General features: G+C 38.1%; 2 protein-coding genes across 6 annotated transcripts in view; one reads left to right on the top strand and one right to left on the bottom strand.

Moving 5' to 3' along the window:
- LOC113155328 (myocyte-specific enhancer factor 2D homolog) overlaps positions 1–17790 on the top strand; it is a 24551-nt gene extending 6761 nt beyond the window's left edge. The window contains exons 2-12 of one of the 5 annotated variants that reach the window (XM_026349983.1): positions 363–768; positions 3206–3409; positions 3773–3910; positions 5083–5296; positions 6248–6304; positions 6851–7032; positions 9838–9967; positions 10153–10345; positions 11520–11588; positions 12526–12576; positions 13081–17790. In XM_026349983.1, coding sequence (XP_026205768.1) covers positions 715–768; positions 3206–3409; positions 3773–3910; positions 5083–5296; positions 6248–6304; positions 6851–7032; positions 9838–9967; positions 10153–10345; positions 11520–11588; positions 12526–12576; positions 13081–13570 — 1782 coding nt within the window. In that variant the 5' untranslated portion in view covers positions 363–714 and the 3' untranslated portion in view covers positions 13571–17790. Of the gene's footprint in view, positions 1–362; positions 769–3205; positions 3410–3772; positions 3911–5079; positions 5297–6247; positions 6305–6850; positions 7033–9837; positions 9968–10152; positions 10346–11519; positions 11589–12525; positions 12577–13080 lie in introns of all 5 variants that reach the window. The other 4 variants (XM_026349982.1, XM_026349984.1, XM_026349986.1 and 1 more) reach the window with 4 other exon arrangements.
- Positions 15563–24598, bottom strand: tmem79a (transmembrane protein 79a). Its single transcript, XM_026348083.1, has 5 exons — positions 24523–24598; positions 24134–24463; positions 23080–23274; positions 22734–22956; positions 15563–20506 (listed from the first exon to the last, which is right to left on the bottom strand). Exons 1-5 carry the CDS (start codon positions 24596–24598, stop codon positions 20314–20316), a joined length of 1017 nt encoding a protein of 338 aa, XP_026203868.1. The 3' UTR covers positions 15563–20313.

The raw sequence follows: 24598 nt of genomic DNA, 5'->3' as shown, positions 1-24598 counted from the left end.
ACCTATATCTAATCCAAATGGGCAAATTAGTTTTTCATTGTTTCTTGATGGTGATGTTTACCCAATATTGTTATGTTATATATAGGTACTTGTTTGTTACCCTCTGTCATCGTCATTTGACATCATTACATTTCTTCGTTGTTCTCAAGTCAACTGGACACAGCTGCACAGATTATATCATTATTTATGTTCATTATCTCCCATGACGAGAAAATTATACTTTATTTGTTTTTAATGCATGATCCACATCGTCAGATATCATCCATCTATTTAAGTCACTCATCGAGTAATGTTTTGATGATTAGCTTAGAAATTATTTACATTGGGATAAGTTTCATTTTCTCTGTTTTTGAATTATGCAGGAGAGGAGCAACGTCCTCCTCACCACAGCAGCTGCAGGGAAGTTTTTCCCACTTTTGTTCCTGTTGAACAAACAATGAACTGAGGACCTCCTCCAATCTTCAGCCTCACACAGCTCTGCAGCACCCACTCTTTGCTCTCACTGCTCGTCGCTAAACGGAGTCGACCACGTTGCCTCACCACACCTGGGCAGAGAAATGTGTGTGCACGTGTTTCCTCAGATGCATGACTGTGTCTGAGCATTTTTGGGCTGAAGTACTAAGTCGTAGACTGCACTTCATCATCTCTCACCCTGTGAGAAGCACTTCTTTACTTGACTGATTACGACGTTTTTGCCCACAACTGCAAAGCATCATGGGTAGGAAAAAGATTCAGATCCAGCGGATCACCGATGAAAGGAACAAGCAGGTGGGTCAAAATATTTCCAGAATTTTTGTATTTAGGCCCTCAGATGCTTGTATTTAACAAATATTGCTTTGCTTTGTACAAAAAAATCAGAAGCCCCACCAGTGAATTACTGACATTTCATTTATTTATGACATCTGAAATATTAGTTAGGTCTCAGACATCTTCCACATTGCATGCAGCTGACATTTCAGAAAAAAACACCTCAGTTCTGGTTCTGTTTGTGCTACAGCCTTGACTTGTATTGTATCCGTGGAATAAAGTGTACGTTACCCTATAATTTAAATTAGAGATTTGATTATCAAGCATAACACAACTGGTGCTGACCAATAATAAACACTTCCTTTCCATTTTTGTTTAGTTAAATAATATTGTTTAAAACTGTTCTCCCAAAAGTAAAGTATTTAGTCAGTGCAGTATGCATTAATAGTAAAGATAATACAGGATGTTTCCATGGTAAAATGGCTTACAGGTAAAATGATCTGCATAGTCTGCATATGTTTAAATCAGTATTACAATTGAAATGAATGCAGAAGTAAAAAAGTTTTCACTTTCTAATGAAAAAGTTTGAGTGGGTTTAAGTCTGCCAAAATCAATTTTATTGATTAACTCAGAGTAGTGTACCCAATGAGAATTTCATATATCTACCAGTTTTAGGTGTTATAAAGTTTGTATTGTTGTTGAATCTACCGACCTTTAGGCAGTACACTGTCAAAAACAAACTATGCATAACTTAATGCTAAAAAATACAATTTTAAGATATTGTACAGTTTAGTTTTTGATTTCCATCTTTAAGAAATATGCTCTGCACAGTCATGAAAAGGTTCAGTATGTGAATTGAATAGAGCCTCATAACCGCTTATGGCTTGTTGTGTAGAGTTTTGTCGTCTCTCTTTACCTGTCTGAGGCACCAGGAACCTGTTATATGCTGCCTGGAAGTAATACAGGGATTTTTCTATGGGAAGTCCAGCTTTGCTTTGACCCTGCTCAGTTTTCTCATTCTGAAGCTGCTGTGTTGATATAGTTTTACGTGGGCACCATTGTCCAATTGAAATCTTAGCCCTTTTTCTGGGGTGAAAATGCTCCTGTAAATAATGTCGTCTTTCAGTTAGATGTGTTGTTTAATTTCTCCTCACACGTCTTCTCTTCATGAGGCTGCCACCTCACTTCACAGCAGGGAGGGTGTTTGACGGATGATGGGATGAGTCTGGGTTCTGCCAAACATAGTGCTTTGTATCACTGCTGAAAAGTTTTGTTTCATCACACTACAGTGTTTTATCACAACAAAAGACACTGAGAAGAACGTGTCTTCCACATAAATTAGCTGATTGTCTCACTGTTATTCAGAACACCTCAATGCTTTGACACATTTGGTTATAAAGTATTGTAAATCACGGTTGTTTTATTTACCAAATTTACAGTTTACACAGGATTTTTGACTTGGTGAAACACTGTAGTGACCAATATGGCACAAGAGCAGAGGGAAAATATAAATAAAATTGAGGTAAAATGAGAAATATAGAAATATTGACCAGTTTGTCAAAGGGAAACCAGTGAATAAGTTATTATGGCAGAAGAACTGGCCACATTGACCCAAATCTTAGAAATGTTGACCTCTGTCATTGTATTAAAATTTATTCTAGTTACATTTACTTGAGGTTTGGTGCCATAATGTACATCTCTAGTGGGACCTGTGAGTAAACTGTATATATAGTGACTTTCTGCATGGACAACATCCAGTGATGATGGAGCAGTGAGAACTACCTGTCTGGACTGAGAGACGGTCCTTGTTTTTAAGATTAAAATCTCTTTGTCCTCTTTTTCTTAAGTCATTCGAATATGAGCTTAAAAAAATGCCAAACATTAGAGGATAAGCCTAAAAATAATATCAATAACAGGCAAAATTCAAAGCAGCTTCTTTGACTGCTGAAGTTAATTCAACAATGATCATCAGTCATTACTTATTGATTGAATGTCTGAGGATGGAGGCTTGTCTTTCACTGTAGTGCTCATAATTATGAGTATATAAAAACTAGAATGCATCATTATTTAGGCTAATTAGTATATCCGAACAACACACAAAATACTATTTGTTGGATATATTATTTAATGACTCTGCCAGTAATGAATGTCAACTACTTTTCCCTAAATCATGAACTTAATTTCTATTTGCAAATCTTGACTACTGTGTTTGAAGATAGAAAAAAACATGTGGAGAGGAAAAAATATTTAGGACCTCTCTGCTTTTTACATTTAAATCAAAAGACAAAAGACAAAAAAATCTGACAAATGTGATTGTAGTTATACAAAGCAACAATACAAATAAATTATATATACAAATAAATTGAACAATCCACGTGAGCTTCTGTTAGCTTTAAAAAAAGTTCACTTTACCAAAACTCACTTTGACCTTCTGCTCTGCTTCACTGTTTTCTCTCAGGTCACATTCACAAAGCGAAAGTTTGGCTTGATGAAGAAGGCCTATGAGCTGAGTGTATTATGTGACTGCGAGATTGCCCTGATCATTTTCAACCACGCGAACAAGCTGTTCCAGTATGCCAGCACCGACATGGACAAGGTCTTGCTCAAATACACAGAATACAATGAGCCTCACGAGAGCCGGACTAATGCAGACATTATTGAGGTAAATCTCTCACGTTGGCAGGGTTTGTGTAGAAGTTAGTAAGCCAAAGAGGTGATGTCCAAACTTAAACTGAGAACTTTGTTATTATCTAAATAACATCTGTATCTGCAAGGGCTGTAGGACACTGTTAGCACTAGAAAAATTAGTTTGATAATCCAATTATAATATATATATGAGATGTTAGAAGTGTGCATGTGAAAGTTAAATACAGTCATACTATGGAGCATTTGGAAAAAATAAAATGGGTAGATGATCTTTAGACAACCATTTTACCATATGTTCTGAAAAATATAAGTTCTAGGAACTTTTTTTACACAACTCTCACTTACCTTACTTACTTTCCTTTCTTTTTAACTTGTGTAGACTTTGAGAAAGAAAGGCTTCAATGGTTGTGATAGCCCAGAGCCAGATGGTGAAGACTCCATTGACCAAAGTCCCCTGAATGATGACAAGTTTCGTAAAACCACGGAGGACCTGGATGTTCTCTTCAAACGCTACGGAGTGAGTTATATAACCTGGACACTTGCGGTTCTCATATTTCTTACAGCATATACTGTTATTACTAGTCCTTCTGCTTCTCTTGACGGTAGACGTCTTAGACATTTGTCTGTTATTATTCTGTGTCTGGCTCGAGTGTGCTGACAGGAAACAGCCACTGGTGTGAAGTTCCTCTAACTGGTTGTTTCTTGCATTTTTTTCATGTGGTCCATTGCAGGAGGCTAGGAACTCTAAAATTGTGATGGGAGATTACATTTTCTGGCCTTAGGTGTACAGCTTTTATTTTCACTCTTCACAACTGCTTCTTCATTGCCTCTACTTTTACTACTCAATGCTGTTGATGCTCTGTTGTACAATGTGACACTGACTGTGTTTACATGCAATTAAGTAACCAGATTGCAGTCAGCTTACTCCAGTAAGCTGATTTCTTAACTATCATGTACACAATACACCTGGTTACTGTAATTGGGGATTAGAGAAGCCCAATATCCTCACATAGATTTCTGCTGCAGATTTGTCTGCTTCTTATATTCATGGCATTGTTTCTAATTGGCTTTTTAAAAGTGCACGTGCAAACAGGAGACGTAATTAGGGCTATTATTAGATTATTGGATGGAGAAATGCCTCCTCATGTTTAGAACAAGCCCATCAAAAGTATGACTAAAACTGAAACTAACGCAAAGTTTAAATGAGTCAGTTTCTGCCATGCACAGTAAGAAACAAGGTCAGAAGTCATCTTCTGTCACTGCATAATTATATGTTAGCCATGCTGTAGGTCCAGTATAGAGGAGAAATCTGATGATCTAATGATCTGCTGCATGTACAGTTAACAGTTCAGGCATAGTGATACTGAGAGTTATAGCTTCAATCTGCAGCTCTACTCTGTTTAATGCTGGTTTTGTTTATTGTTTTGCTGTCAATAAAGTTGTTTTGGTTCACTCTCACCACATTCAGACAAATTCATTAGGCCAGAAACATGACACCAAATGAAAGCTAAAGTTACAACTGCTGACTGTGTAAATAAGCATGTGTTTGCAAACACAAACTCAGTTGTTGCAGGTATAAAGATGAAAGTTGTGTACTTTCTTTTTTTATTTTTTGGAGTTGAATGTGGCAGAAAGGGCCCATGAAGTTTTTGACTAAAAGTGAAATTCTCTGTTTTTGTGTTGTAGCAGTCAACAGCTCCGTCCCAGACGTTCTCCATGCCAGTCACAGTCCAGGCGTCCAATCAGAGCACACTGCAATTCAGTAACCCTGGCAACGCACTGGTAACTACCTCCTATGTAACATCATCGTCGCTCACGGATACCCACCTCCTGTCGCCACAGCAACCGGCTCTTCAGAGAAATACAGTGTCTCCTGGGTTGCCACAGCGACCAGCTAGTGCAGGTGAGCAAGGGATAATGTGCTGAGTGTGGAAAGATTAAAGTCTCCTGAAAACGAATGAATAGCAGCAGAAATACAGGCTGTGAACCACTGACCAGCTTCTTCCTTCATTTAGAAATAAATCGTTGAAGAAAAAGCTTAAAAACTTTTTTTTTAATTCTTTTCCTTAAAACTATTCTCATATTTGCCTCCTCAGGAAAAATATGAAAAGATTGCATCAGTTGTTTTTCACAGTTTTAGATAATCGCAGACCTACATTAGATACTGCATGTGTATCATTATGTAGCTACTTGATTCCTCAGGGAGTAGTGCACATTTTTTTGCTTTGGAATAATCTGCTGTGTGTGACATTTGCCGCACTCCTACCCCCGTTACCTTTTTAAAGCTTTGTCAAACACATATAACCCACTGAACTACGAGATTCAACAACAGCTTCTAATTTCCTTTAAATTTCTTTTTCTGTATTGATCAGTATTCAAAGATGCACAATATAAGCTTCAGGCTGGACTAAAAAGGACAATAAATATTAAAAAGACTATTACTAATGCAAGTGGATACAAGAAATGGTAAAAGAAGAAGGCTATGAAGAATATAAATTAGACAACGTGATCTATAACTTGTGGTAAATGTTTTTATTTGTTGAGATTAAAAGTTCATCTACATTCCCTCTCAGCACACAGCTCATGATTATAGAGTAAATTAGTCTTTTCAGAGCTTCAGTATGTTGTATGCCCTCACAGTTTGGCAGAAATTGGCAACTATTTCGTAATCTGATTATAGAGTAAGTAAGACTAAGTAATTTAACAAGCAAAAATACCAAACAAATGCTTTTTACACTCACACTGAATACTTAAATAATATTAAATATATTTATGTACTTTCTTATATTGTACTGAACTGCGTCTTTAGATTTTGGACTGTTGATTAAACACCTGCTGGTTCTTTTGTCAAAAGGTGCTCTTCTTGGAGGCGACCTGAATAATTCAAATGGAGGATGCCCAAGTCCAGTTCGTGAGTACTGTTATGTTAGTTTAAAACATGAACTGACTTCATTCATTAGTCATTTCATTTAGTTTTCATTGTTAAATTATCTGACTTCTGTTAGAGTTTTTAGTTAGAGTTGGAGTTATCCCAAATCCTTTCCCAGTTCTTCTCTCTTTCTCTACGATTGTGCCCTGTTGGTTGCCTTCTTTCTATCAAATGCTTCTATATGCTTTATATAGATCTGATATTGAAAAATAAAATAAAATATCTTTCAGAAAATTGGATAATTTAATTTAAACAAGAAATTTCAGTGTAAGGATCCACGTATGTGTCATCACCCAATAATTGTCTCCAGACAAAGAGACATATCTGTTGATGAGACTTTTAATTACATGATGTTTGCTTTTCAGAGAGTTTTATTCTGTCAGCATTCATCTGCTTTTCAAATTAGAGACTTAGATAATAGAAAAGAAACCTTTAGAGGATTGAATCAACTGTGTCCATACCCTGCTGTCTGCATTCACCTGTTTGATTTTCCTATTGATTTCTGTTCGCACCTCTGTTCCCCTGCAGCTAATGGATACACCAGTGCCAGGGCCTCCCCAGGTCTCCTCACTGTTTCCAACGGCAACAGTCTGGGGAAAGTAGTTCCGGCAAAGTCTCCACCCCCACCTCCCAGCCCCCAGATGGTCAACAGCCGCAAGCCAGACCTCCGAGTCATCACCTCACAGGGCGGAAAGAGCCTCATGCAGATGGTGAGCTTAACCGAGCTGAATTTGTGCTGCCTGAGTCCTTTTAGTTCACATTTCAAACGTGACTTCACACTACGTGACTGTTCTCTCCGCTTTTGGAAAGTTTAGTTATGTGAGATTGTTTAAAACGAAGAAAACCAAAGCAGATACATACTAAAACCTATAATAATTGTTCAGGGACATGAGGAGGCAGAACAGTCTGCCTTCACTTGTACATGACTAAGATTTGTTCCTGATTAAGGAAACAGTGGTTAACTAAACAGTGTCACCATAAAGTTCATTTATTGCTTCTGGACTTCTGGAGCTTTTGATCCTATCATTCTGTCTTCCTTGGCAGATAAAGTTTGACCACTTGTTAGGAAATTACAGATACATGTTTCTCAGTTTTTTTAACATTTTAAACTTAAATAAGAAATAAATAGTGCAGCCCTGTTCCTCAAATTTAATCCTAAACAATAGAAATATATCCATAGATCACAATTAAAAGGACAATGAATTCAGGATTCACATTGATGACAGAGCCAAATTAATGTTGTTGATGTTAAATTAGATTATTATTATAAAGGTTTTAGTATTGTTTCAATATTTTTAATGACTTTTAGTTACAAACCTGAACCAGACTTGTAACCCTTTCTGTTACCACCCTTTGCAGACAGAGGATGAGCTGGAATTGGTAAACGAGGTGATTTTCCCCACACCAGTCACTCGCATGAGTCGATGCTTATCGACTGTCCGCACATTATTAGCATGGTTACAGTACTGTACAAGAGTTTCTCATTGTTTTGGTCTTTGTATCACTGACATTTCTTGGGATTGTCTTCAGTTTGTGGTTCCCACCTGACTGCATGTGATGTTAGATGTTAGAGCATTTTATGTAGCGTTAGGATCATAATGTTCTCAGTGAAAATCGAGAAAACTCTGTGTGATAAGAAACTTTCACAGTTAAAAAGCAGAATTATCTGTATCTCGTCAGTTTTATATCAGGTCCATTTACTTCATCATATGATGCCACTTAAAGCATGGGTGTTTTTTTCACTTGGCATTGTGGTGCGAAGCACTGCAAAGCATGTTCCCTGTTCACTGACACCGACACCGATTCTCATTCTCACCTTCCACGAAAATAGTCAGTTTGAGATGTTGGAAAAACTAACTGGCATTACATTAAAGGCATTTCACTCAGTGTTTTTTTTTTTTCTGCAGTCACATTTCTAAATTTAGCTCCAAAGCATTTGCAGCAAAAAGTTGTAATGTTTAATATTTCAGGATTGTGTGTCTCCTAGAAAATCTTTGGTTGCATTTTATTTTAAAACCAAGTGCCAAAACAAATAATGAATTAATCAATGAGAGATTTTAGAAGGAAATACAAAATGTTTTAGTTTAAGCTTCTCCTGTAGAGGTTTTTAATTTTTTCCTCTGTTATATATGACAATAAAATAAATATCCTTTGATTATGAACTGAAAGAAGACAAAAAAATAATAATAATGAAATAGTGAAAAGGAATTTTCACATTTTTTTAATGACACAGCCACAGAATATTATTTACAACAAAAAATGTTTAATCATTATCATGTCAATCTCGTTTTACGTTAAGCTGAATTTACTCTGAGAGAGGGATCATTGTAGCTGCTGTCTGCAGCTGGTGCTGATTGTGATTCCCCCTATTTTACGATTCCACTCAAAGTTGACAGTAAGAATCTCATTTTCCAGAGCACAGTGATTCATTTTCATCACCTTCACCCTGCCGCTTACTTCACTTCTTCACAAAGGCAGTTAATTGAATCTGGCTCCTCTCTCCGGTCTATCTCTTCTCCCTCTCGCTCTGTAAATTCAGCATTACAGTCATAACTCTGGCTGAATGTTTTCTCTCAGGATGATCAGTCTCACAATACAGAACAGTAATTTCAGTCCAGAATTATTGCATATTTAGCCTTCTATATGTCGAGCTTTTATTTTTTTCTCCTACAAAGAACCTCAATTTATCTGTGATATGATTCAGCTGAATCAGACTCTGGAGTGTTGTGCTTTTTCAGAGATTTGTGTTCAGGGCAGATACATAATAATAAAATCTGATGGAAGCAATTTCACAGATCGAGTAGCATGTCTGTTGCACCTGTGTCTGAGACACACTGAATATTTTGTCATCTAAATGTTTGACTTAATGTACAAACACTGAGCAAGCAGAAGATTTGAAACTTATTAATCTTCTCTTAGTGTGTGAATGATTGAAACATAAAAAGGATGCTTTACCCTGGTAGAGTGCAGCAAAATAGCACAGTGTGTGTAAGGTCTTTACTGACATCCACTGGAGAAACAAAAGATTTGCTGCACATTAAATAAAGTTCAAGCTCTTGTAGATGCAGGTGCAGATGCAGTGCTCTGTAGTATTGGTATGGGATGGAAGTTGTTGTAGTTGTAAATATTATAATATTTATAATATTATACCACAATGTGCAATATAATTAGCTTTAACTTAGACATGTAAAAAAGCACTTGAAAAAAGGAACTTTGCAACTTTTGTAAACTAGTAAAACTGGGGTTGAATAATTTGCCTTTAATGCAATACCTCTACAGCATTCATGGCTTACTCAAAACAAGACAACTGTTGATGCATGTCATCAAAAACCTCCTGACAGTAAATCCACTTAACTTTGAGATTTACTTGACACATTATGAATCCAGTCATATGCACATTATCATTCCCAGCATGTCAGAATTTACTGTGTTTATTTAAGTCTCAGCTTTAGGACACATATGAAAGTTGGCTCCTTGTTTCTGTTTTGACTATCATGTCACCATCTCTCTGGCAGAATGCACAGCGGCTGGCAGCTGGAGCCCAGGTGGCACAAACCCTCACCACACCCGTGGTCTCTGTGGCCACACCAAGCCTCCTAGCACAGGGGCTGCCCTTCTCCGCCATGCCCACAGCATACAACACAGGTGAACTAAACATACTGTATGAGCTCAGTCAAAATGTTTGTTTAGTTAACGGAGAAAACAACTGCTAATATATACATTGTTCCACCTCCATAAGTATAGACTCATAGGTCAAATCTAACACTACTTAACTTTTTTTGTTAGTTAACTTTTTTGTTTTGACCTTTGTATACTTTGTCTTCTCTCAGAGTACCAGCTGACCAGTGCAGATATCACTGCTTTACATGCCCTGGCATCACCTGGCAGTTTGTTGCCAACCAGTGTGTCCACATGGCAACAGCAGCAGGCTGTTTCCCAGCAACCGCAGCAGCAGCAACAACAGCAAACGCAGCAACAGCAGCAACAGCAACAACTTAACCTTGCATCTCTCGGCAACTTGGTGTAAGTTATTTATTTTGTTTCTCATTGGAGCTGCATCTTTCTTGAAACCTGGTTTCCAGACCTTTCCTCCATCACCCGCACCCAGGTCGGGGAAGGTGGAGGTGACATGATGGAGGTGTTTCTGGTAAACAATTTGGTGTTGTAGCTCTTGGTCCACTGATAATCCTAATGCTGAAATACTGAACTACTGACCCTCCCAGGCAGCTTGCATGTTATCCATACCATGACCTTATATGCAAGCAGTTCATTCTTCTTTAGTGAAGTGATCTCTCACCAACATTTCACCATCTCAGCCTCTTCATAACATCAATCTAAACATAGTTCAGTTTGTTCTGGCATTGATGAACTTCATCAGGATGAAGAGATGCGCAGTGATCAGAGTGAGAAAGACAAATAGTTTCTCAGAGAAATTATATAGACAACAGTTTCAGACCCCTTCTCGTTTGTTACTTTTTTCTGGGGTCTGCATATTTTATGAATACACTGTATACTACATGCAAATATACAAGATATTTAACATTGTAAATCACAGCTGGCTTAAATAATCTCAAAGCTAATCACAAACACTAAGTAACCTGGTTTAGTATCACAATTACATATAAAATATATATAATTATTAAACAAGGAGTTATAGTGAACAAAATTTGCCCCAAAAACATGATGAAGTGGCAGCTGTAGTAAATCTGGATATTTTCTCAATAGAAGATATAAGATTTATTTATCCAAAACCTGATCCGCAGGTGGTGTTCTACAAGGTGCAATGTCCCTTGTGTTAGAGCAACTTTGTGGGGACATTTCAGAACTTTATTAAAATTATTTTGACTTCTTCAGCTCAAAAATAAACTCACTTTGTTTAAGTAAGTAAAAACTTAGCCAGTGGTGTAAGAAACAGTAAGTCCATTTGATTTAAGTTCAGTTTTAATTGTTGGGTAGCTTTCCAGAAACACAATTCACAAACAGAGTCTTGCAAATTACATTCAATATTTAAATACAGGAAGCACCAATGGTAGATGTTTATTTTAAAAGTACTGTAATGTAGAACTTGTTAGAAATATTGTTTAAGCAATATCAGTGTGACAAGAGCTCTGAGAGCTGAGAGATGGCTGGTTTGTGTTGGGTATTTGGCAGCATGAACACCAGATCCTTGAAGTGTGTTCTCTCCTCTTGTCCACAGCATGTGGGGCATGGACAAACAGAGCAGCGAGCTGTCTAGCCAGGTGTCCAGTCTGGCTGCCAATCTGAGGTGAAAAGCCACTGCTAGTGTGTGCGTGTGTGAAATGTCATGACCTTGTCTGTAGGGGGGGTTTGGAGTCTACTTTGCATTTGAAGGAATCCTGTCCAAAACAGTATATAGTGTCATTAAGACATTCTCATTTATTATAACTCAGGAAACACATTGCCTTAAAATTTACAAACTTTCTGAACCTTTAACTCAATAAAAACACGAGGGTTATTAATTTTATTACCAAACACCAGGAGAATGTAAAAGTATATATGTGTATATATTTGATGCAGGTAATCTGAGCAGTTTTAAGTTACTTTACTACGTTGGTACAAATTCATGATGATGAAAACCAACATATGAAGCAAACTGTGTTTCTGCTTTAACTGAGCCCTGAGTCGAACCCTGCTGTATAAATTGTATGTGTATCCCTCACCAACATAGAATGCGTTTTTAGAAACCTGTTTAGCTAATCATTGTAAAACTTCAACAAATATTACTCACATGTAGGGTTTTAAGAATATTGCAAAGTGCCTTTAGTCAGATAGTTTAAAGGGGAAAGCCTTCAGAATTTATGTTGCTCCTTTCTCTTGTTTCACGTCCTCGTTTGTGTCTTGGTATTTGGACAATGCTTCTCTTGATAAGACAACAATTTACTCACAAAAGTACCTTACTGAGGCAAAAAACCTCATTAATTGTTACATTTATTCTTGTGGATGTGCTTCATGTGCTGCATTTGTTGATCTAAACATGGGAGTTTCCCATCTGGGTTTGTGCTGGAACCAACAAATCAGCAGATTAGGGTCTCTGTGTTTCTGATGCTACAACATTGCTAACATTATTGCTGTTGTTCAAAGATTCTTGCTTGCAATAATGTTTCACACTTTTCTCCACACATGCCTTCTAATCCATCTCTTCCCTTTGGTTTGGGCTCCAACATTTTGTTTTCTCCCCACAGTGTTGGCTCTCCGTCCAACCTGCTCTTGGGTAGAGATGAGTGGTTGGGACGGTACTGTATCACACTTCCTTTTTCCTGTGTGTCTATGCGCTTTTGGCTGGCTCCCCCTAAGCATGTCTGGTGCTGTCTGCAGTCAAACAGGAAAAGAGAGCTAGTTCCGGTTTCCGCCATGTTCTCCAACCAGAGATTATTTTCTGTTTATTATTTGTAGTTTCTTCACATCATAGCTGACTCACTGTCAACCACCCTGTCACACAAATCATTTCATGCTTCCTGGGCTGTTCTGTTGATCTTTTGGGAACAGTGGGGGTGTTAGTTCTGCCTTGAAAAGGCTAAGAATTAACTGGATTGTTGAATAATCAAGTGTGGCTTTTCCCTGTCGGTGCTGTGCTTTGTAATGTGGGTTTTTGTCTTGACGCCACTGGCCTTCCAGTTTGTACGCTTACATGCTTTGTCAGATGGCTAATAATTTGTGTTTCGTTTTTGTTTTTTGTTTGTTTTTTTCTTGCTTTCCCTCTTTTTTTTATGCTCCTTACCTTCCATTCCTCTTCTCAGGCCGGTCACCCATATACCTCAAGGCGCCATGCTGACTGTCAACACAAACTCCAGTGTGAGCATCAAATCAGAGCCTGTCTCACCCGGTCGGGATCGCAGCACCCCTTGTCCTCCTCCCTCCTCCACCACACCGTCCTCGACCTCAGGAGGATCAATTCTTACTGCTCCGCCGCAGTATCCTGGCTCTCTGCTGTGCCTGGAGCCCCCGACTGGACGCTCGCCTGCAGACAGCGTAAGCAGCAACGCCAGCTCTTTCGAAGGCAGCGATCGTGACGACACTGGTGCAGCTGGTGGCAGTGGCAATGGGAGTGCCGGTGGAGGAGGAGGTGGGGGCGGTGGCAGCAGCAGTACGACTGGCACTACACGTCCCGCCAGCCGGTCTTTGCCGTCTGACTTCAGCCCCTCGGCCGAGCTCCTCAGGGCGTCCAACGAACCAGAGCAGGAAGGAGGAAACATCAAGCGCATGAGATTGGATGCCTGGGTAACATAGAGGCTCCATCTCCACCTGTCTGCACCCCTGGTGAAGTTTTGGTGACACTGACCCACACACACCCCTCCTTAAACCCTCCACTGCCCTCACCCCACTGCCATGTGACACTATCATCACACATCTGCCTCTGTCCCAAATTATACAACTCAGCTGCATCACCCAGACTTGCAAGGCTTTGCCAAAATAAAAAAAGAACCATAAAAAAAATAAAAAACATTGGGGATCCCACTCTGAGTGAGGGGAAGATGGCTTAGATATTTTGTCCCAGGTAGACCCTTTGAATAGAGGGACAGTAGATTTTTAAAGCCTTCTTGCTTGAATGGACTCCCGTATAGTAATTTCTTTTGGTAGAAATGCGGTGTCCAACCTTTTGTCAATCTTATGAAACCATAAAAACATTTATCTTTTACATGGTTTCTGCATCGACTTCATGTATTTACATTGAGCTGTGCAACATTATTCACAGCGTGATTGGTGGCTTGTCAACATTACGGGACTTCTGCTGTATGACTTGCTACTTCTGCTCTTTGAAATTCAGTGTCATTGAGATTGTGTGCTGTCCATTCTTCCATAAGTCACTTCCAAACTGTACTATTGGGGAAAACTATATCTGGATATGTTTAAGGACTGAGCAGTTATCTGGCACTGAACAAACAGACTCAGACAGGGTCTTCTCGGTAGGGATAGTTCACCATGAATCCATCTTTCTGCTGCCACAGTTACCACCCAGGCAGGCTGGAGTCCTCAGGTGGCACTCTCCAGCCTCGGAGTCAAGCACCTTACCAGAGTGCCAACATCGACCTCTCTTCGACAAAAGAAAATGCCAAATGCCTCTCTCAAACGGTGCAGGGACACTGACGAATTATCAATCGCACTGTCGCTTAAAATTTGAATTTGTCATCACTCTGCTCAGACTGGGTGCTCCTCCCGTCCTCTCACCTCATCCCCTCTTGAAACTTGGATGGAAATTGTTGCACCAGAAATCAAGCCAGTCACTCATCTTACTACCAGGAGTAGATGCCATCCAGTTAAAAGCATAGTATGAGGAGTTTTTTGGCCCTCTGGTGGCTTTTTTGGGTAGGAGAGTATTTGGTTCTTTGAGTCCAAGTGTTCTTTATCTGTTAGTATTTAAAAAAAAAAGAAAAATCAGTTTTGAAGGTCCGTTTGTTGTCCAGAAGTAGAAATTCTGACTTTGTATTAAAAAAAAATATCACTCCTTATACAAAAGCTTTGATGTCCTCTTTAGCTCACTCTAGCTCTCCTTAGCTCTTTGCCGTGTTTCAAAAAGTGAAAGGAAAAAGACATTTTCTATATTTCTACCGCTTCAGATGGCGACAAAGTAAAATAGCTTTTCAGCTTCAACGACGTGTATGTACATATGAATATATTTGCATAGACTTTGCTAGGTATCCCTAAAAACAAGCAATGTGTTGATTCTCAGTGGATCTGTTTGCATATATGAGTGTGAATTTGATATGTTTTAAGCTACGGTGCAGGGGTAATGCCGCACTTGGTAGTGCTGGTGGATCGGACTCGTTTCAGTAAACCTATTTTATGCTAGTATTGATGGTGTGTGCACTTTGTCTCTCACTCACAGAGGCCTGCTTGGTTGTGGTGTCATCATATTCTCCTACCACACATTAAAACCCACGATCAAAGTAAATTGTCCATTTTAACATGAAATCATTATTATGACACTGCCATTCACTTATAGTGTAGTTTAGAGATTAAATACACTTAGTTATACATATTTTTGATTGACAGTCATGTAACACATTAAGCAAACACAGATTATGCCTTTTTATCACTTTTGAAAATTAAGTCAAGAAATTGGCTACCAAGTGCTGTGTTTGTTGTTTTATTGTGTTTTCTAGTACAAATTTGCTTTGTCTGAACCATTTCAAGTTTGTGTATGAGTGTGTGTACACAGGTTGTTTATAGTCTACAAATAGAAAGTTTCTCTTGATTGCTTGACCTTTTTTCCCCTTGAGACGAGATGTGCTTGTTGACTGTTGATTATCTACATAAACAATCCTACACTTTTGAGTCTGTGTAGGTGAAGCAGTTTATTGTGATTAGCTGCAGCCCACAGCACGGAGTGCGAAACCAGTGTTTGACACCGACTCTGTGGGTTTGTGGTGAATGTCTGGAAAAAACATCTTTGTGCTGTGTGACATGTTCACTAAGGCTGGCGCATACCTAACGCCAGGGTTGATCTTTTTCCATGATCGTGTCATTCTTCCGTCCCTCATTCAGCAGTCTGCTGGGGTTTTTTCACTCTGCCAACTTCACTGTTTTTTTTCTTTCAGCCTTCATTCAACCTATTTTGGAGAACATTTGTCCCTTAAAAGAATAGTTTGACATTTTGGTAAATGTACTTACTGATGTTCTTGCAGAGATTTGGATGAATAGCTTGTGCCATAAATTTCAAGCAGAAACTAAACGTGGCTCTGTCCAAAGGTAGCATAATTCAGCATGTCTGACACCTCTAACACAGCGTTCATATTTAAAATTATGCTAAATTAATGCACATTGCTATTCACAGCTTGCCACAGATCGTGCTAAATCTCCTGTCTGGAACCACTAAACTACTGTAAAAAGATGTAGGAAAACATCTGTATGTTCAGATCAGTAGTTCTTTTGTCTCATTGCTGGAGTATTTAAGTTACATGCTTCTTGTAGATGATTTATTCATTAACTCTGTTCCCTGTGCAATTTGTAGCATTTAGGCTTCATCAACACAGACTTTTCCACCCCAGTTTCATATTCTACAAATTGAAGATGTGCATGCTCTACAGGAAGTGGCTGAGAGTTGTTGTATCAAAAATACAATTTAATATAATCTCAGTGATGAAATGAATTCACCTAATTCCTGTTCAGCTAACATTCCACGAAAGCTACATGAAACTCACAGAAAGTTCTGGTAGCTGCGAATAGGAGCAATAGTATGGGACATAACCCGTTACATTGAAAATTGTAATATTTTTAGAAGATTTACATTAAACTAGTCGTATAACGTGCTAATTATTGAGCTTTGAAGGTTTTGGTTATACAGTTTTTTGGTCTGTGCACAGAGCCAGGTTAGCCGTTTCCCCTGTTTTCAGCCTTTATGCTATGCTAACCTCAGCTTGCTACCTGCAGCTTCATATTAACTGGGCCTTGAGAGCGATGTTAATATTCTGATCCTACTCGACAGTCAAATGAGTAAAAAATGTCAAACTATTCCTTTAAAAAGCTAACTAGAGGGCATTATCAGCCATCAGATTAATGATCTGCTGTTTTGTCAGTCAGTTCCATTCTTACAGAATTTAATTTTAGGAAAACTCTTTGTGGGCACTGATGGTTGACTGAAATGTGACGCCACACTTCAGCATCCTGCCTCTCGCAGGTTTGTCCATGTACAAAAAGGTTCTCTGTCCAATCTAGCAGTGTAGTCACAAGACAATCTGTATGAGAAATGAAAACCTGCACCCCTGTTACTCGTTGTGTACAATGTTTTTTAGAATCTCACTATTTTTGGATTAATTTGTGCTGGTGACAGTTCCATTGTCTATTATTATAATGATACTATTATGGAGCTTTTATTTTATTGCTATTTTGTGTAGGATAGCCAACCGTTTTTATTTTCTCTCTTCTTTTCTTCCTTATCATAAACAAAGTACTGGTTTCCTTTTTGAAACAACTTGCTGAAAATTGCACGATCAGTTATTGTGGTATTAGCAAATGCAATGAAGGAAATACCAGTTAAATGCTGCAATTTTAATTAAGATATAGAATATATTTATAAAAACGGGAAACAACTGAAATTAGTAATTCATGAAATTTGAAAAATGTAAGTGCATGGGATACAGGTAACAACAAAACGTACGTTACACACAGTAAAGGACATGCATCACAAATGAGTTTTAAAACAACTCGGAATAATGTAGCATATGAAATACTAAAGATGAAATTTATAGCTAATATATTGTGCTGAGCTAGTCCGCTTTGGGTTTTTGTTGTAAAGAAAATATTTCTTTTGTTGTTTTTTTGAGAATGATATACAGTTTGTGTATATTTTCATATTCAAAGTATGCACTGATATGTTATTGAAATTCTATACCGCTTTTACAAAAAAGTGTTTGTTGTACCAAAGTATCCAAGTCCCTCGAAACCTTATCCTTTTTGCGTATGTTTTACCGTATTTTATATATTAAATAGACAAACTGAGTGAAATGAAACAGAATCTGTGGTTTATTTTCTTAACTAATATGAAAATGAAAAAAGACAATGACTATGTTCTCTGCATAACTAACTAATTTAATGTCTGTCCTTTCTACATTTTTCGTCTTCATCTTCATTGTCAGTGTGCAAAGACTTATTTCAAACGTTTAGTAAAAGCTACATGGCTATATTTAGCTAATCTTTAATGGCCTTCTGTGCAGCAGGCAGCAACTGTAACATTGAGCCATTAACATACAACCACTGAGGCAATTAACTATAGCGTTAAACAGTTGTAGTAGCAAAATGCAGTAATTCTGCGTTTCGAGTAAACATCCTGCATCCACAATGACAGTAATGAAAACTGTACTTAAAGTATCAAAAATAAAGTCCTTGTACCAAAAACTCACCAGTAAGAAGATTAGTAGACATTACAGAGCTGAAATTATCAGTCATTACATACATCATCCTACAGTCATACATTTTTATAATATAATAATAACCAAATAATTAAAACAATTGTTGGTTGCAGCTCTTAAGTATCTGACCAAAACTATTAATGTATAAAAGTGTGAGTTTACTGTCAGAGATTATTTTAGCTACACGTTTCTGACTTTTCTATAGTTTAATCTACATATTATAGTTTTGTGTTTAATAGATTCTCACGTTTTCTTTGTCTTAACTGAAATAGTAACTACAGAATAAATGCAGTGGACTAAAAAGAAGTGGTAAAATCTAAATACTCAATACTACCAGTTCTGGTATGATTAAAGTACAGTGCAGTAGAAGTATTTAGTTCCATTCAATTACTTTGGTAAAAATTGTGACACATAAAAATGATCCTTTTCTATAATGTATTTGTTTATGTCATTTTTAGGGTTTTATGGGGGAAAAGAAGTGTAGAGTTTCTTTATTTTGTTGTGTTCTGTCCAATGACGATGTATTTTGCACCTCAGGCCACAATAACTTACCGGTACTGTAGATTTTGAAGCCTATTATCAGTAGAATACATTTTCAAGATTAAAACATCAAAATTTTAAAATAAATTGTTGATTTATTGTTGGTCTAAAGTGCATGTGATTTAGAGTCGATCAAGTCGTAACTTGATTGATCAATCGACTTACTTTTCAAGGTTATTTTTCTCTGGGTTTACAGATTCTGAATGCTCCTTCCCTCTTCCAGTAAAACGTGTTTCTCTTTATTTCAAACTGTATCCAAAATTATACTTTAATCTGTTGTTCTTGGTATGATTAGTCAATAAGTCAGCCGATACAGTAAGAGGAGAGCCACAGCTCGAAACTTCAAACTTGATTGTATCATTTTTTTTGTTTATCTTAGCAAATCAAGTTCTGTGAAATTTGTGCTCGTTCTAACAGGTCTCTGATCAAGACAAGTACATACATGAAACATTGCACGTCTAATAAAACAAAAGGTTTTATTAGCAACACTATCACCAAAAAAAGGTTCTTGAATCCTATCACCAAAGCAAAGAAAAGATATTTGGTGGCTTTACATTACATCTGTGCTGTAGCACAGTCAAGAGACTGTCTAGAAATGGGCCAAAAACGTATCCTGCTAAACATCAAAAATATTTTGACCAAGTTGAAAGATTAAAACCTGTGTGACAAAATAAATAGGATTAGCAAAGTTTTGTAAAACATTTAAATGTTTAACTTTAATGTGTTAATTTAATGCGCTACTCTCTTTTCTTACATTTCTTTCACTTCCCCACACTGGATGGACTTAAACTGGCTTTATTCAGTGCAAGATGAAAAGATATTTAGGTAAATAAAGCTTTAATAAGAAAATGATAAACACACAGTCAACAGGGCTATAGGTTACATTTGTGTAGTTTTCATTTAGCATCTAAATAAGAGATATTTATAATAATATAATATAACAATACATAAACATTTAAACTTCCTGCCAAAACAACGTGAATATTGTTGAATTTCTCCATTATTTATTTATTTATTTTGGCTAACAGGCAGTACAATCTGAGCTTTAAATTCACTCCCAAACTGGTTCATACCACTGATTTCTTTGTAAACAAAGCCCAAAGACATTTTCCAACACTACGTTATAATCCAGAAGATTTTCATGAATATTTATCATCAATATGAATTTAATGTAATGTAATGTCATCTATACAGTCTGAAGTCGTTTTTAGGAGTTCCTCACTAATGTTCAACTGCAGAAACATGATGTGGCTTCTATATTGAAAGAGCTACTGTGTCTTTGTCACAGCCGTTAGCAGTTAAACCACAGTCATTTAGATAACACAGGTCATTTTTAAATCAGATTGTCTAGACCTGATCAATTTAGACTGACTGAAAGTTTGGCTATCCATTATCAGGGAGTGTCTGCTGTAGTGCTAAACAGCTGCTCCTGTCACCAGAGTATTGTGTTGTGAAATCTTAAGGGTTATAACTTAAAAAGACACCAATAAGAGCGAGTTATACAGTCCCTTTGTTTTATCGTGATTTGAATGTGTCTACAGTTGTTTGTCTCTAAGCTTCTCACCGCCTTCTGGACGTCGCACTTTAACCCCACCAGCGCTGCCTGGGAGGAGGAGCCGTCGTAGGTGGCGCTACATCAAAAATTGACCCCTCTCCTACGGACGAGCAGACGTAGTAGAGGTTGACGCCCAGCATGGCCAGGATGGGGAAGAAGGAGAAGCCGTAGCCGAGACCTCTGATGCTGCTGTTCAGAGCGAGGCAGAGCCAGTAGATGAGCCTGCGGGCGGCACAGAAACACAAATAATGAGGCACAGACGCCAAAAAGAAGCCGATGAGATGGTACTTAGACTTAGATCTCTCCTTTCAGTTTGATTTATAATCAGCTTTGTTTGGATAAATAAAGACAGACGATCTGATCACTACCCACATCAGCTCGCACACCCACTCTTCCTTTTCAGCTGCAGCATCAGACAGCTCAGCTCCTTCGTGCCTTTCATCAGCGTTTGTATCAAGTGCTTGATGACTCAAAGCTGAATTATTAACTTAATAGATGCTCCTTTTTGTTTTTTTTCCACTTGCTCTAATTTTCCCCTCATCACACATTTGATTCTGCCTGAAAGTAAATTTTAGAAACTTTTTTTCCTGTTACACAGCGTGAGATTAGAGCTTCAAGGCCTTGTTATGTTTCAATAGATAAGTGGTTCTGAGAGATTTTAATATGTTTCTTATTGAAAGAAAATCATATCTGGTGATATGAATTTTAAAGCCAGAGTGGAAAAGGGAGTAGCTCATTTCTGAGAACGCAAATTAGCAGTTAAATGCCACCTCATGTACTCTGAGCATGTGATATTAACTTTTAACCCAAGACGATGAAGGTTGTTTGGCTCTTGTGATTGTCAAAGACAATCTATTAAACCTTAGTGGTTAGCGCTGGTGACTTTGGTATGATAGGGTGTGGGTTCGATTCCTGGTTAGGACAACAGCTCAACTGGAACAAGAATAAGATATTCATGGACAAGAGATGAGAACAGGGTAGAACTACATAACTAACCTTAGTGAGTGGGGCTACATGAAGAGGATGTGTAGATTAACACTGAAACAACTAGTAATGCTAATATCTAGGTATAAGGTACAACAAGGGGGACGACAGGTTAGCAGGGAGATATTACTATCATGATCCTCCTCCCCAGAGATTAGGTTTAGGTTCTTAGTTTAGCAGCTGACCTAAGAAGATCATGGTCTAAGATAGACTGAGGTAATAAGTGAAAATCTGCTAGAAGATGTGAATTCAGCACTACAGACAATACCAACTGATTGAACACAAGCAGTATCCTTCATGACAACTGAACTCTTCAAAGGCTGGTTGCGTAATGGTTGAATATTTCGACTCGGTTGGTTGAACTGGTTTTAATTGTTTCCGATCAGTTGTTATTTCAAGCTGCGTCTCGCAGTGGCATGTTTGTATGTTGGACATGCTCAGTTAGTTAGTAAAGGAAAGAACTAGTTTAAACTACAGGCCGACAGTTATTCATACCATCTTCATGCCATGCTGCAACTAAGTCTAAGAAAAGTTGTCATCACATTCAAGGCAAATTAAAACTCTTGATTTTATTCTAACTACACTATATTTATGTTTTAGCTACTTAGAAACCTAACAGGAATTTAAAGAGACGTGACATGATCATTAAACATGGCTTTAACGCATGTCGAACTCTGACACTTCTTTACATTTACAATTTACAGTGCATGTGTTGTCATGGCAACAGCATAATTTACTTGGCCGTATCATCACTTTGGTGCAGTTTTTAAAGAAAAAAGATAAAATCTCAATTCTTTCCTGTTGTCATTTGCTGTTTTCCCAACCATAGTTACCAGCAAAACAAATGAGATTCAATGGGCTAATCTTAATGTAATAAGTAATTAAGTAAGTAAGTAAGTAAAAATCTTTCATACATAAAAGATAACATTTACAGTTTTTAGTATCCATTTATGTACAATGATTACATAATGACATTATACATTAATGTAAACCAATTTGAAAGCTAACTGGACAAATGGGTATTGTGTTCATTTTGTGATTTCCCTCCTTGCAGATTTCCTTGAGAATCTCTTATGTCTCCAAATTTGTAAAAATAAACTGCACTTAGCAAGTATCATTTAGCAGGTATTACAGTTTGTGTGAGTTGATTACACACTGAAAAGGAATCCTTAGACAAAAGCAACCAACCCTACAAACTTTTGTAACCATGCTTCAGGCACCAAGGCATGTGTGGCATCAATTTGTTGCAAAAATGTCATTGTGAAAAAGGATTTCTAGGTTTTGATTGCATTCTCATGTTGACATAGAAGTGAGATGTTTATCTGTTGTGTCATATTCGGCTTGTGTGTAGAGTTTTGACACAATGAGCTAAATTTCAGTCTGTAAGCAATCTCAAAAGCTGTAAATAACCAGAATTTAGAATTAATCATTAATTCCCCCACTGACAACACATACATACACATACCTGCCGAACACGAATATGATGGTAAGCAGCGGCACCAGTTTCACAAGGTCCTGGCTAATGTAGGTTGCCATGACGGCCAGCTGCAGGAAGTAGAAGAGGAAGAGGCCCAGCGATTCGTTGATGTAGTGCCAGTGCACAGTCACCTGCCTGTTCCCCGGTTTACTCTGGTAGAGAGGGCTCAGTGTGCTGTAATGCAGCCGGGCCACACCCTGCACCAGCACACCTGCAGAGAGACAAGGGGCTCCATTATTCCTTTCTCAATGGCTTCCAGAGTTCAGTTTACATCATCTCAAAGTTTAGTTTTCATGTATGATGGACTTAATATGAGCACAGGATTAGGTGTTACCAAGCAGAAGGGGGATGGTGGCGAAGAAGGCACAGCGGAGTGTGTACAGCACCCTGAGGGGCGGGCTATCCAGCAGCGGCGAGTCAAAGGGAAGGAAGGTGTAACCTCCCCACACCAGGAGAGGGAAGAGGAGCCCTGCAGCCACCATTGCCAGAGCCAACTTCAGTTTCTCACTGCACAGATCCTCGCACAAGTCTAAGGGAGATGAGGAATTAGTATCCGTGAGCGTGTTTTAATGGGACGGGAAGGTGAATGCGAGACAAAGAGGATGAGACTAAAGTTACAGCTGATTCATCTCAAGATATGTAATTATATCAGATTAAGGAGAAAAGAGATCTGGTGCCATTAGGCTAAGTGAGCAGTGACTCACTCACTCACTCACACACTGAGCAAAGATGTGCAGCGGAAAACACTTTAACCTGCCTGGAAAAAAACAAACAGCACCAAACACAGCAACTGATATGTGACCTTTTAAATCACTGATCTTTATGAAGCTCTCAAAAGTTAAGACCTACTTACAAATCCTAATGGCACCTGACTGTTCCCCTGAAGATCCCCTGACCTAAATACACAATTCAATTCTGCAGTCTGGTTTTATTTCCTGTTTTAGTTTAAACTCAGTGTCGTTAAACATTTATTAGATTTTTGTTAATTAAGGATTTTTGTTCTGTATGACAACGACTGTGTTTTAACCTGTATTTATATTATTATTCGTATTGTAAATGTTAACAACTTTCTTTCTTATGTAAACTATCAAAACTTTAGCATGACACAAAAAAAATCCTCCACGATGACATGTAGTTTTAGGGTGTGTATGTATCTCATTATGTTGCAAGTCATATTTCTGCAGAAAGTCAAACTTTGACACTTCAAAATGACTTTTGCAGGACAGCATTCATGAATAGTTGTTAGTATTAGTAATAATAATAGTAAGTTTTTTCCCCTCATGTCTCTTCCACACACAAAACCTAAATATCACAACAGGTTTAAAGGTAACTCTTAATAAATATGGACTCAAATATGGAGTAAAGTCTAGTTTTTGTCAGACACTCACAGTATTTGTCGTCCTGCTCCGTCCACTCTGAGTAAAACTGTGCTGCTGAGTCTGGCTCCATCTGCGGCTCCCTCTCCATAAAGTGCCGGCTCTCCTCAGGAAGCTCTTTGCTGGACGGACGCACAATTGTGACTTGTGGAATGAAACCCAGAGTTCCTTTCTCTGAGATCCAATTCATCGCTCCTTCTTGTTCTTCCTCCTCATCTGCCACCGATTTGTTGCTTTTGTGGTCTTTTTGCATCTCAATCTCATCCCTCCATCTCTCGCCCTCAGGCATGCTCTCCCTCCACTTGGCTTTGCTCTTTTCATCGCTCTCAGTCCTTCTTCTTCCTCCTCGTTACTAATATCGTTAATTTCCTCAACACTGTTGCTGTCCTGTGACATTTTACTTCCTGCTATCTGTAGCTCTGCAGTTGAACTAGCAGGTGACAGCGCGACATCTTTAATTGATTCAGAGTCAGACAT

Source organism: Anabas testudineus, chromosome 11, assembly GCF_900324465.2.
Source record: "Anabas testudineus chromosome 11, fAnaTes1.2, whole genome shotgun sequence".
Classification (NCBI taxonomy): Eukaryota; Metazoa; Chordata; class Actinopteri; order Anabantiformes; family Anabantidae; genus Anabas; species Anabas testudineus.
The sequence above is the reverse complement of the archived record's forward strand: the minus strand, read 5'-3'. Positions and strand labels throughout refer to the sequence as shown.